At 59.9% G+C, this 13,925-nt stretch overlaps 1 protein-coding gene across 1 annotated transcript in view; it reads left to right on the top strand.

Annotated features, from left to right (window-relative positions):
* Positions 1-749: 749 nt before the first annotated feature.
* Positions 750-13,925, top strand: part of LOC128832812 (microtubule-actin cross-linking factor 1, isoforms 6/7-like) — an 84,010-nt gene continuing 70,834 nt past the window's right edge. The window contains exons 1-6 of the mRNA XM_054020440.1: positions 750-903; positions 3,085-3,661; positions 5,556-5,726; positions 6,548-6,714; positions 11,460-11,619; positions 11,879-11,963. Coding sequence (XP_053876415.1) covers positions 3,152-3,661; positions 5,556-5,726; positions 6,548-6,714; positions 11,460-11,619; positions 11,879-11,963 — 1,093 coding nt within the window. The 5' untranslated portion in view covers positions 750-903; positions 3,085-3,151. The remainder of the gene's footprint in view (positions 904-3,084; positions 3,662-5,555; positions 5,727-6,547; positions 6,715-11,459; positions 11,620-11,878; positions 11,964-13,925) is intronic.

Genomic DNA, 13,925 nt, shown 5'->3' with positions numbered 1-13,925 from the left:
TTCCCCGGTAACAGGGCCAGTTGTGAATTAGTGAGCAAAGAGTTAACGGGAGCGGGCTTATTGTATTAGTGCGAGTGTGCAGAGGGGTCAGAGGGGGAGGGGAGGTGGTGAGGGGCGAGGGAGGGTCTTCCCTGCGTGCAGAGAGAGGCCACCCTCTGCTCCGGCCCAGCCAGCACTTTGCTACCTGCCCCGGGCAGCAGGCCGGGCATCGGGGCCTGGCCCCAGGATTCCTGCAGGCCCGGCCCTGGGCAGCGCGAGGGTGGAGGATCGGGAAAGTTGGTTTCCCAGCAGCCCGTCCTGGGCAGCGCCTCTCCCCGCCCCGTCCCCATGGCGAGCTCGGTGCCTGCAGCGCGGAGTGACAGCTCCACGCCACCAGCAAGCGTGTGAAGCGAAGAGCGGAGCCGGGCTGGCCTCAGGGGCCCGCTGGGCCCTTCGCAGCAGCCTGCGCCGAGCCAGGCTGAGAAGACCCCGCTTGAGGAACTTGGCCAGCGTGGGACACAGACGCCAGCCAAGTGCCTTTGAAGTGGCACAAAAGGCCCCCCCGGCCCCACCAGGTTTGCGTGAGGCCAGTTCGGGCAGCCCAGGCGACGTCGCTGCCTCTGTAACTTCAGCCAAAGTCTCCGCTGGAGTCGGTGCTCTCGCTTCCGCCCTGCGCGGCGGGCCCGGCACTGCCAGCCGCACGCGGACAGGCCGCAGGAGTCCCCGGCGGGCCCACGGATGGCCGGACGCTGCAGAGGGAGCAGCGACTGACTCGCCGGCTGGTTCCTCCCTTCGGGCCGGTCCCAGGCCAGAGGCTGCCCATGTGTCTGTCACACGCTGGCCTGGGTCTGTCTGGAATGAGCCGTTTTACTTTCTCCCTGTACTAGCCTTTGGCCCGCGGCGCTCAGGGCACGTTACCGAGGGGTAAGTGTCATTCCTCCCACCCAGCTGGAGAACCTGGGGCCAGTGCAGGGAACGACTGACCCACGCTGGGCGAGACACAGAACCCAGGCGTCCTGGGTCCCAAGCCACCTGCTCTAACCACTGAGACAGAACCTCCCTCCTCTGCCCCCCGGACACAGCTCAGTGCCTGGTGCTCCTATCGGGGCGTCAGGGTGTGTCCAGGGCATGGTGGGTGCAAGGAGAGGAGCGGGGTGGGTGGGCGGCTCCTTTCAGAGGGGACTAGAGTTGGGTAGGTAGTTCCTGTGCGTGTGTGTGCGTGTGTGTGTGTGTGTGTGTCAGTGTGTGTGTGCGTGTCAGTGTGTGCGTCGGTGTGTGTGTGTGTGTGTGTGTGTTGGTGTGTGTCAGTCGCAGGGTACTAGTGGCTCTTGTATGACTCCCATGGGGGCAGGCTTTGCTTTCCATGGGTAGGGGTCTAGTGCAGGGTGCTGATGTACTCCAGGGGGGTTGTTGGTTGCAGGGTGTGGGGGCTCCCACGTGTGTGTGTGAGAGTAGGATATATGGGCTCCCACTCACAGGGATGTGTGTTGCAGGGGGTAGGGAGTCCTGCGTGTGTGTGTGTGTGTGTGTGTGTTGCAGGGTGTATTGATTCCTGCCAGGGGGTAGGGACTCAGCCAGTGTGTGTGTTGCAGGGTGTAGGGACTTGTCTGTGTGTGTGTGTGTCTTGCAGGGTGTAGGGACTCGTGTGTGTGTGTGTTACAGGGTGTAGGGACTTGTGTGTGTGTGTGTGTGTGTGTGTGTGTGTGTGTGTGTGTGTTGCAGGGTGTATTGATTCCTGCCAGGGGGTAGGGACTCAGCCAGTGTGTGTGTTGCAGGGTGTAGGGACTTGTGTGTGTGTGTGTTGCAGGATGTACTGATTCCTGCCAGGGGGTAGGGACTCTGCCTGTGTGTGTGTCTTGCAGGGTGTAGGGACTCGTCTGTGTGTGTGTGTGTGTGGTGCAGGGGGTAGGGACTCGTGTGTGTGTGTGTTACAGGGTGTAGGGACTTGTGTGTGTGTGTGTGTGTGTGTGTTGCAGGATGTAGGTACTCTGTCTGCAGGTGTCTGTTGTGGTGCAGGACGCCGCCCATGGGGTGACTGCTGGGGAAGGTGGGGGTGTTTGAGCAGCAGGTTGGTGTCCGGTGGCAGGTGCTTGGTGGTGGCGTGGGGTGGGGGTGGGGGTCAGGCGTTCCGTCTCTGGGGGACACGCTGAGCCCTGGTGTCTGAGTGATGGATGCACGGTGCAGATGGCCAGGCTGGGGGGTTACACGGGGATGGCGGGGCTGTGTCCGGGTGATGCTGGGATTGATGGGCTGTGGCTGGCTGAACGCAGAATGGGGACGGCTGTCTGACTCCTGTCTGGAGTGTGGGTGTTTCAGTGACTGATGGTTCGCCAGCCCCACTGTCTAGCATCTCGCCCCTTTCAGACCCCCCGGTGCTGCCTTTGTCAGGGCGCTGCAGACAGATGGCTCTTTTCTCCCGGCTCCAGCTTGCCCAGGAGTTAATCCAATGGTACAAAGCGATGCCGGTTGGAAGCAGCTGCCCGTCTGCCTGGTGCCCTGTGCTGCCTCCCTCATTCCCCTTCATTTACATTCCCGTTAGTGAGACCAGCGGCCTAAGCACTGGCATCGCCCGCCACACAGGTCCCGGGAATGCCCTGCCAGCCCAGAGGTGGCCTGGAGCAGAGCCTGGAGTCGCCAGCCCCGGAAATCCCTCTGTGCCCTGTTGTCCCCTCTCCCTAACCCCGTCTCCTCACCCTGCTCCCCGCTCCCGTCCCCAGCCCCAGCCTTGTTGTGCCCCGGGCCCCACACTGGGAGCTCAGCCCTTCGCAGCCCGGTGCTCAGATCCGTGCCCGGGCTCTGGGAGCTGCACTGACCCCAGGGCAGGAATTTGGGCAGCTGGTCAGGAAACGAAGGGACCTGCTGGAAGGGCTGAAACCCCCATGTCGGGGGCTGGTGCCCGGGATGGCAGGATGGGCCTCAGCCCGGGCCCCTCTCACACCAGGCAGCAGGCAGGTCCTGGGGCGGGTTCCAGGGGGGTGGGAACGGCCCACGCTCCCAGGATGGACCTGGGGCCCGCAGGTCAGATGCAGGCGGGACGCAGGTCCCCAGGTGCCTGCTGCCATGTCCCGCGTGGCCAGTAACGGGGCTGCCCCTCGTTTGTTTTAGGCTGGCTTTGAGCGGCGGGGCTGAGCTTTCGGCCCCTGGCCGGCCGGCTCTGTGCCACCCTTTGGCCATGGGGAACGCGCTGGGCAGGCCCAGTTGCCTGGGAGACAAGAGCCAGAAGCCCGAGGAGTTCCTGAAAGACGTGGGGCTTGGCCCCGACCACCCGGCGGGGAGGAACAACTGTGACGCCAGAGCTGGGGCCCCTGACAAGTCTCCCCTGAACCCGGTGGTGATCGAGAACGGCTGGAGCCTGAGCCCAGGCTCAGCAAAGAGGCAGCCGAGCAGCCCCCTGCCCAAGCAAAACAACATGGAGGTGAAGGTGCCGAACGGGAGCAGGGGCTGCAACCCCCTCAAAGCCCAGCTGGAGGCGGCCTGGACCCCCCCGAGAGGCGCCCCCCCCAGGGACTCGGGCAGCAGCTGGGCCTGGAAGCCCGTCAGCACCAGGGAGGTGACCGAGGTGACCGAGGTGACCGAGACCATCGTGACGGAGATCGTGGAAGTGACCGAGTACCCGGGCGGGGAGCCCGTTGTCACCAGGACGGTGAAGGTGCTGACGGAGTGTGCCGGGGAGCGGACGGAGGTTAATAACGTGTGCCAGCCTCTTGGATCCCGCGGAGCCCAGCAGCCAGGCCGGGGCTGGTGTGTCTGAGGGGATGCCGCATCGGCCCCCATGACGCACACTGGGCTCTGCAGGGGGCTCGCTGCCCAGGAGCTGTTTGTTTGTGGGGGTCCCCCCAGCAGGCCCGGAGTCCTGGTCTTTATCCTGTGGGGCGGGGTGGGGAGCCCACCGGCGGTGAGGGGAGTGCGCTTCAGGCTCTGGTAACACCCCATGGCCCCACTGCCTGCACAGGACCAGTCTTTGGGGGGGTGGGCGGAGGGTGTCCCAGTGATCTCCAGCTGCGGGACCATTTCAGAGTGTCTCTGACAGCCAGGCTTGGCTGGCTTGGGGCAGGTTCTGCTCTCGTGGCTGGGCTGTGGTGCCAGGCGGGTGCGACTCAGGGGCACCAGGCCAGGCTGGGCTCCAGTGCTGGGCAGGTGTGTTAGGAGGGCCAGGCTGTGGTGCTGGGAGGGTGCATTATGGGACCATGCCAGGCCTGCTCTGTTGCCAGGCCAGTGCATTGTGGGGGCCGGGCCAGACAGGCTCTGTTGCTGGATGGGTTGAATTAGGGGGGCCGGGCGGGTGCATTGGGGGTGCTGGGCCAGGCCAGGCGGGTGCTTTGGGGGCGGCCGGGCTGCCCGGGCTGGGTGGGTGTGTTAGGGGGGCCAGGCCGGGCGGGTAGGTTCCAGTGCTGGGTGGGTGCATTACGGGGCCTGGGCCGGGCTGGGCGGGTGTGTTAGGGGGGCCGGGCGAGTGGGTGAGTTCCTGTGCCGGGTGGGTGCGTTACGGGGGCTGGGCTGGCCGGGCTGTTTCTTGTGGCTCGTGCTGTGGTTTGGGTGCTGAGCTAGGGTGACCAGATGTCCTGATTTTATAGGGACAGTCCCAATTTTTGGGTCTTTGTCTTATATAGGCTCCTATTACCCCCCACCCCATCCCGATTTTTCACACTTGCTGTCTGGTCACCCTATGCTGAGCAGGGACCGTGTTCACAGTGAACCGTGGTGTTCTTTTCACAGGAGACATCGTCCCCCCGGGGCTCAGGGCGCTACGCGGTGTCCTGGCTCCGGCCCGTCTCAGGCACAGCCCGAGCCCCCTGCGCTGTAGCTGGGAGTGGGCTTGTGGAACCTGGTTTCTGTCCGTGTCTCACTGGCTCCTTGCTCCTGCATTTCACCGGGGCGGGGCGGCAAATCCCCCCTACCGCCTGCCCAGGCGGTGTGGTGACCCCTGGCTGAATGGTCTGAGAGCTCCCCGGGTGCAGCCTGTAGGGAGAGCTCCCAGGGACGGGGCACCCGACTCCAGCTGGGCTGCGGAGCCTCCTCTGAGCGCCCAGGGAGCTGAGTTCATCCCTGCGCCCAGACGGGGCTGGGCCGTGGCTGCTGCTTGCCAGCGACAAGCTGCAGGGGGGTTGCCCATGAAGCACAGGCAGTAGCCTCTGCCTCGCTCGCCCGGCTGCTGTGCATGGCTGGGAGGAGGGTCGGAGTCCCTGGGCCTGCTCCAGGGGGTGTAAAGCAGCTGTTTTGTGACTGACTCTACACCAGCTCCAGAGCAACGGGTCCCTGCCTGCCGACCGGGCAGCTCGCGGGAGCCGTGGGCTGTGCTCAGCAGCAAGGTAGCAGCTGCCCCGAGGGTGGGCAATGACCCTGATCAGGGGGCGAGGGGAGGGCTGGCCCCGCGTGTGCCTGGCACTGCGGTTACCGTGGGGCGGGAGGGTAGGATGCTGCTGAAAGTGACGGGGTGCCCAGGATGGAGACTGTGCTGTTCACCGGGGCCGTTGGTGCTGCCCATGGGGCTACCGTAGCGCTGGGCTGTGTCCTGTCCATGGTAACCTGCCGGCAGCCCCCGGGTTCTCACGGGCACGTCTTCCTCTCCTCCCCAGGGTGCCCTGCGGGCCATCACGCTCCCGGAGGGCTCCCCGAGTGTGGAGCAGGCCCAGGACACTTTGGAGACGCTGCTGACCTGGGTGGCTGACATGGAGGACCTGGTTGGCAGCCAGAAGCCCCCTTCTTCTGAAGTGAAGGTGGTGAAAGCCCAGCTGCAGGAGCAGAAGGTGAGCGAGCCCCCGAGGTCCCTCCCAGGGGTTTCCGGGGAAGGAGCAGCTCTGGGGAGAGGTGGGCAGTGCTTGCTGGGTCCTGGGGGGAGCTGCCAGGACATGGCATCCCGGCTGTGTGTGGCTGAGCACGGCCACGCCTGCACAAAGCGGGCTGCTGGAGGGGTGACGTCTCACTAGGCAGGGCATGAAAGGGAGGCACAGCGTACAGCCCACAGCCCAGTGCTGGGCAGCGCATCAGGAGTGAGCCCTTCTCCGGCTCCGTGGCAGCCTCGGTAGCTGCTCCTGCTGGAGGCTAATGCCTGATGGATGCTGAATAACCTCTCTGCCCTGGGAGTTGGGGCAGGCACCATCCCCAGGCCATGCTGCAGCGCTTGCCATGGCCCTCCTGCTCACTGCCCCTGCCTTGCCTGCAGTCTGGAGGAGGTCTGTCTGCCCAGGGCCGGCTCCAGGCACCAGCGGAGGAAGCACGTGCCGGGGCGGCTCATGCTAAGGGGCGGCATTCCGGCCATTCGTGGGGCGGTGCAGTCCGGGCGGCTTTTGGGGTTTTTTTTTTTTGCTTGGGGTGGCAAAAATGGTAGAGCCGGCCCTGTGTCTGCCCCCCTCCACCCCTGGGACTGGGGATAATTGACTGCTGTTTGCGGCTGGCTCTGCTGGGGGGGTGTAGTGGGTTGGTCCCCTGGGTGCATGGTGCTGTGCAAGGTGCTCGGATCACTGCCCGGGGGTTGAGGGCCAGGACGTGCCTAGGCTGTGGAGTCGATTCCCTTGGGTTCGCCATGAGGACAGCGCTGCCATCACCCCATGCCCTGATTCCCGAACAGCTCCTGAAACGGCTTCTGGAGGAGCGGAGACCCCGAGTGACGTGTGTCCTGCAGGACAGACAGCTATCTCGTGAGCATGCTGCCAGGACAAACGGACAGGAGGTGAGCGGGGGCCTCTCAGACCTGCAGGAGAAGTGGGGAAAACTGATCCAGAAGGCGAACGCCAGGTGAGTGAGCAGAGCTGCGATCTTTGCAGCGAGGCTCTGTGGAGGCCAGTGCCGCTGCTAGCGTGGGTGAGGTGGGCACACTGGGCTCTGGCCTCCCACGCTAACCACTTTCCTGCCCTGAAGTGCCCCCTCCTGGTGTTGGGTTTGGGGTGCAGGTTCTGGACCTCACAGCAGTTCCCTTTGGGTCAGTCAGTCGCTGTTTGTGCTGGGACAGTGCGTGGTCAGACTCGGGGCCCTGGTGCAAGGCACTGCCCGTGCTGGGAGCTGTGGTCTCTGTCCCTACAGGCTGCCCCAAACCACTGGCAGAGGGGGCAGCTAGGCACTGGCCCCAGACATGCCAATCCCCTTCCCAGTGCTGCCGTGTGGATTCCTGTCACCACCTTGACCTGGGAGCTGAGGGCGGGTGGTGTTACCCGCGCACTCCAGGGCACCCCTTTACCCTGTTCCTAGGGCTCAGGACATACTCCCCTGCAGGTTTGCAAGATCTTTTTACCAGTGAAAGAGGCTCACACAGCAATATCCTGATCCTCTCGTTATTAACAATCACCAAGCAGAACACACACGCTAAGCGTACAATGCTCTGCTCACCTGTCCTGATCGGGCAGGCAGACTTTCCCTGTTGGCCAGCTGTGACGGGGCTGCCCGTGGGAGCCAGCCGAGGTCACTCAATTAGGGTGAACTGCAAACAGAACGGGGCAGACAAACCCCAAACGCTGGTGGTTATTCCAATACTTAGATTTACCAAACCAGCTTCTGTAGTACCTCACTGGTTACTCAGACGTCCAAACAACGCAGTTCCCTTAAAGTGCCCAGCCTCAGGCCTCCGGCCAGACACACCCAGGGCCGGCTCCAGGCACCAGCTGAGTAAGGGGGTGGCGGTGCGGAGAACCAGAGCGCCCGGCAGGGCAGTCCTCTTCCTTCCCTCCCCGCCGACTGGAGCGGAGCCCTCGCGGCAGGCGGCAGGAGGCCATGTGGCAGCGCCCGTGATGTAGCCCTGGCCGCCCCCTTCTCTCTCTCTCTCTCTCTCTCTCTCCCGCCTGCTCCCTCCCCCTCCACCCCCCCAACCAGTCCCCCTGCACCCGCGCTCCAGCCGCGCCGCAGGGGTTTTTTTTTTGTTGTTTTTTTTTTTTGCTTGGGGCGGCCAAAAAGCCAGAGCCGGCCCTGGACACACCTGTCAGATATGATGATGATTACTGAAAATCTGATCTCATCATATAAAAGAAAAGGTTCTTCCAATCCCAAAGGATCAGCCACACACCCAGGTCCAATGTTAACTTAGATCTTACCCAAAATATACACTATAGTCAATTCTTGTTAACTAAACTAAAATTTATTAAAAAAGAAAAGCGAGAGAGTGTTGGTTAAAAGATCAATATACAGACAGACTTGAATTCAATTCTTGAGGTTCAGATACAGAGCAGAGATGGTGAGTTTGTTGCCAAAACTTCTTTTTTGGACTATAACCTCTGGACTATTTCTATGTCCATATTCAGGGTGACTCCAGTCAATGACTGGGGATCTCAATCCTTGTGGCTTTAGGTTTCCCCCTCTTGAAACCCAACGCAGATCTGAGATGAAGGATCATGTCCCAGGGTTCTTATACATTTCCAGCAGCCTTTTGGCCTGAGAAAACAATAGGCTTAACTCTCCTTCTCCCAAACATCCTGGCAATTAGCACAGGGTAATTTATCCATTACACAGTTCAGATACAGGTTACCACAACCTTCAAAGAGACATAGAGACAATAATACTATTTCCCTCAAGTATCTTCCCACATGCTAATATTCCTTTTTTGATCTTTGAATTAAAGCTATAGCAATAGACCAGACTTGTTTGCTTACATCACAAGACCTGAGCAAACCTCTCCCCTTCTATCTCTAACAATGCCGGCTGCATTTCAAAGCTCTGTTCATTTACAAAAAGAAGAACAGGAGTACTTGTGGCACCTTAGAGACTAACAAATTTATTAGAGCATAAGCTTTCGTGGACTACAGCCACTGTAGTCCACGAAAGCTTATGCTCTAATAAATTTGTTAGTCTCTAAGGTGCCACAAGTACTCCTGTTCTTCTTTTTGCGGATACAGACTAACAGGGCTGTTACTCTGAAACTGTTCATTTACAGATCTTCCTAACCGGTTTCTAAAGTTCAGCCATGGGTCAGGTCAGTCTGTGAGTTAATTAACTCTTTCTGGCCCTGTCACCTTCCAATGAGATATTATATCACACTCCTAACGTCACAACAGGCAAGGTCAGTCTTGTCTGGATTCTGGCTGCTGCACCTCACGGTCATGCAGAGGATTCTTAGCAGCTCTGATTTTAGGCTGTGTCTTGGGGGGTGAGTTCTTCTTTTCAGGTCTTTCCTCCTTCTTCTTTTCCCTTTTCCTTTCTCTTTCCTTCCCAGCTGGTCTCCTTCTTGGGCCTCAGTTTATATAGAATCTTGAGTCCCGCTTAGCTGTGCCTTAACCAATGATTTTACTAAGATATTACAAAATAATTCTTTGACCAATCCTAACGTATTGTGAAATAATTCTTTACCCAGTCATACCCCACCACCTTAGTTGATTTAAATCTTGTAAAATTAATTATGCAACTGACAGAAACAATCAATGACCCGACAGAAACCAGACAGATAAACACTAGAGAAGTGGGGCCCGTAAAGGCAAAACAATAAAGAAGTATCAGAGGGGTAGCCGTGTTAGTCTGAATCTGTAAAAAGCAACAGAGGGTCCTATGGCACCTTTAAGACCAACAGAAGTATTGGGAGCATAAGCTTTCGTGGGTAAGAACCTCACTTCTTCAGATGCAAGTAAGTATACTTGCATCTGAAGAAGTGAGGTTCTTACCCACGAAAGCTTATGCTCCGAATAAAGAAGTAGGGATTTCACACCCGCAACTGCTGATACGTGATTCCTTGCCAATGCCAGCAGAATGTCATCAAAGAAAGTTTCCTTTCACCATCTTTATCTGGTGATGGTGGGTGCGACTGGGACTGGAGCCTTCGGAACAGCCCGATAGGACATTGTTTTCATGTCATTTAGAAGGAATGTGGGGATGTGACTTTCTGCTTCTTGGCTGATGGCTGGTGCTCTCCTAACGTGGCTGCAGACAAAGGCCTCAGGCCTTGCGGGGTGGAAGGGCTTTGTGGCCGGGTCGGGGAGGGCGTTCTGTGGGGAGAGGTTCATGGACATTTGGGGTGGGGGCACACGAACAGGCGGTGGAGTGGAGCAGGGAAGAGAGGAGCCAGAACTGTCAATCTTCCTGCGGGCCTGTCAGCTTCACACAACCTGCCAGCCTGGGCGGGGGGACGGACACTGCCTCAGGATCAGTGGCACAAGATCAGAGGCCACTGGTGTGGAGGGGACACGGGTGGAACAGGGAGCTCACCCGGCAGTGGCTCAGCCACACGGACACAGCAGCCCACGAGGGTTCATAAAGTTCCCCTTGTTCAGTGTCACCTGCGTTCGGCCCCACTGCATGGCCCGGCCCCGTCGCTCCGATGGCCTCACCCCCCAATGGCCAGGACAGCCCGTGCTGCGGTGCAGTCTGGGGGGCAGGGCCGGTGGGCTCCGGGGTGAAAGGGCCTTTGTGCTTTCTGGCTGACTGGGCTGCATCAGGACACAAAGTGCCCCTGGGTGAGGACAAGAGCCGCTGCAGCAGTGCTGAGGGAGCTGCAGGGGGTCCACAGCCAGACCACCCTGCACACTCTCCCCAAGGTCCCCTAACGCCTGCTGACCATGGTACAGAGGGAAACTGAGGCACAGAGTGAGGACGTGAGTTGCCCATGAGCGTGCAGGGGCAGGGCTGGAACTGGAACTGGGGGGTGGGGGGGCTTGGCGCCAGGCCCCCTGCTGTGACTCGAGCTCCCGTGCTATAGGATGAAGGGACCAATCAGAGGAGCTTTCTGTCCCTTGCCTGCCCCAGCCCCCATGGGGCAGAGGAGTAGGTGTTGGCCATTACTCACTGCCCCAGGCCTCACGAGAACAAGGGGCACTTTGTCTATGGAGCTGCTCATGTCTCCTCCCTTGGAGTCTCCTGCAGTCTCATGTGTCCTGGGGAACTCCCTGCCACTAGGGAGCAATGAGGCCGGGAGCGCAGCAGGATTTAGCAGAGGACCGGGTGCTTACCTGGGGAAGAGCCCAGCGGGTGTAACAGTGAGGGCTACAAACAGGGCACTAGTCCTCCCTGCCCTCGACAGGTGCCAGCCCCTCGCTGTCTGGCTAGGAGGGACCATCTCCTCTTTCAGAGCCTGGGCTGGCTAGTCCCTGAGCTGCTCTGCCAGGCACTTCCTGGGTCCTGGGTCCACCAAGTCAGGGCTGCCTGGGGGAGAGCGCTGAGCCGGGCTGGGCCCCCCACCTGCTGCTGCCGACTTGGGCAAGCTCTGCTGCAGAGACGTGGCCCTTTGGGGCTGCGCTGCCGGGCCAGGGTATGCCTGGAAACCAGAGGAGCACTGCTCATGCCTCTCTGTGGGGCCGTGGGGAGCTCAGGGGGCAGGCAGCACAGGGAGGGTGGGGCGCAGCATGGAAGGGGCAGGCGAGAGGGCATACGGGGAGCAGGGGGTGCTTGAGGAGAGGGTGTCACTGGGGAAATGGGGGAGAGGAGATGCTCTAACCAGGGGCTCCCCTGGGCGAAACGCCAGTGGGGTAGTTGCCCTTTGGGGACCCTGGGGGCCTTCCGCCCTTCCCCCATGGCTGGGGGACACGTGGCCTGGCCCCCGCCTGGCTCTCCCCAGCCTCCTTTCCCCACAGACACGGCTGCTTGGAGCGGATCCTGCCAGCTGCTCAGCGCTTCCAGGAGTCTGTGGATTCCTTCCAGGAGTGGCTGAGCGCCACCGAGCGGTGCCTGGCCCAGCTCTGGCATGCCAATGGCTGCGTGAGCCAGCTGCAGGCTGCCCACCAGCAAAGCCAGGTGAGGGCAGGAGGGTGGCTGCGCCGGGCTGGTCTGGCTGGGACCCATAGCTGGCCCTGCAGCATGGCCGAGGGGAGGGACGGGTACAGGGGCAGGGGCCCCTAGAGCATGGAGCAGCCCCCAGCTCCAGAACCCCCCAGCCATCCCTGTGCACGAGGGGGAGGACTTGGGGGGTGGGCACGTGGGGGGCGGTGCAGGGGCCAGACTGTGGGGCTGGGCTGAGCAGGCCTGCTGAGTCTCACCTGTCCTTTTCCTGCAGGGTCTCTGTGAGGAGATTCGTTCCAGGCTGGGCGACCTGGAGCAAGCCCTGGAGTGGGGGCAGCAGGTGCTGGAGCTGGTGACAGGCAAGTGGCAGAGCAGCTGGCTATTGGGAACTGCAGCCCCCAGGCCCAGACTGCCCAGCGGTGAATCCCTGCCCCACATTCCCCACCAGGGGGCACCCAAATCCCCCTTCCCAGATTCCCCACCAGGGGGTGCTCGGATCCTACTGCCCCCCATTCCCCACCAGGGGGCGCACGAATCCCCCTTCCCACATTCCTCACCAGGGGGCGCTCGGATCCTACTGCCCCCCATTCCCCACCAGGGGGCACACGAATCCCCCCTTCCCAGATTCCCCACCAGGGGGCGCTCGGATCCTACTGCCCCACATTCCACACCAGGGGGCGCCCAAATCCCTCTTCCCACATTCCCCACCAGGGGGCGCTCGGATCCTACTGCCTCCCATCCCCCACCAGGGGGCGCGCAAATCCCCCCCTTCCCTCATTCCCCATCAGGGGGCGCTCGGATCCTATTGCCCCCCATTCCCCAGCGGGACACGCTTGGATCCTCCAACCAAACTGTTGGGGACTCCTGCCCTGGTGCTTACCCTCTCACCGGACGCTCTCTACAATCCACTCCTGCTTGGGAGTTTGCTGAAATTTGCTTTTCCCAAACTGCTCACCCCAGTTCACTCCTCCACCACAGGCCACCCTGATCCCTTCCTTCCCTGTGTGCTGCACAATCCTGTCTGGATTGACTCATCCCCTGGTGCTCCCCTTGTCCCACTCCTGTCCCAGTGCTCACCCTGAACCTCTCCTCCCCACGTGCTGTTCTCAGCCTGTTCCTCCCTGAGTGTTTGCTCCAATCAGCCCCTCTGGGGCTCACCTCAATATCTAACAATGCTAGGTGCTAACTTTCTAGGCTAGAGACCTGACAGCCACTCGGGGCATTTGTGTCTAGACACACACAGGAGACCTCACCGTGACAAACATGAATTAATCACAGGAAAACCTGAGGCTTGTCTAGGTGCAGGGGATTATGCTCTAAGTTCAGCATGGCCCAGATCAGTAATACACAGAGTGGGCACTTGGAAACGGATAAGCTTCCAAAGTGTAAAACAACTCTGAGCAAAATTGAATGTCAGGAAGTATTTAAAGAAGCAGTAGCAATTATTTATGGATTCATTTAGGTGATTTAATATCAAATGCAAGGAAAATCTGGGAACCTGACAGCTGTGAGGACAAATCAGCAGTTAGGAAGGCAGATAATTGACAAGAGAAGCTAACGGTATCAGTGAAAAGTCTTGGGCCGTCTGTGTAGCAGGAAGGAATGAAATCCCAGCAACGGTCTAGGTTTGATCCCAGGCAAGGAGGGCAACGCTGCAGGCGTGATGCAGAAGAGGCAGACGTATTCGATAACTATTTCTGTTCCATTCAGAAAGACGCAGGGGGAGGTATTCACATCTTACAGTGACCAGGGAATAGTGTCTCCCATCTGTAACTACTCACCTGTATAACTCTGCCCCAGGGGTATCATCGAATTGGCTGAGGTGCTCAGTGACCCACTAATGCTGATTTCTAGTAAAACTTGAAGAACTGGGGACTTCCCAGAGCGCTGGAGGAAGCTAAGGCAGTGCCTGTATTTGGAAAGGAGAAATGAGCTGACCCAGGAACCCAGGCTGATTAGCTGGGCAGGTCATGGCAAGGCTGACACGCTCGAGAGAGACTCAGAAGATGGAAGCATAAGAAATACCAGTTCTTCTGGCTGTATGGACAATAGGTCTTAACTTGATAGCGTTTCCTGCCTTTGTGCTAGCCCTTTCCTCAGGGCTCCGAGTGTTTTACAGAGCAGGTCGTTATCATTACCCCCAAGGTACAGGTGAGGAAACTGAGGCACAGAGAGGGAAAGGGACTTGGCCAAGGTCACCCAGAAAGCTGGGTGCCCAGCCAGGACAAGAACCCAGGTCTCCTCAGCCCCAGTGCAGTGCCCGGTTGATGTGACGTGCTGTAAGGCGGGTGACTTAGTCACGCAGGACACATTAGCACTGT

Source organism: Malaclemys terrapin, chromosome 2 (genome assembly GCF_027887155.1).
Source record: "Malaclemys terrapin pileata isolate rMalTer1 chromosome 2, rMalTer1.hap1, whole genome shotgun sequence".
Classification (NCBI taxonomy): Eukaryota; Metazoa; Chordata; order Testudines; family Emydidae; genus Malaclemys; species Malaclemys terrapin.
The sequence above is the reverse complement of the archived record's forward strand: the minus strand, read 5'-3'. Positions and strand labels throughout refer to the sequence as shown.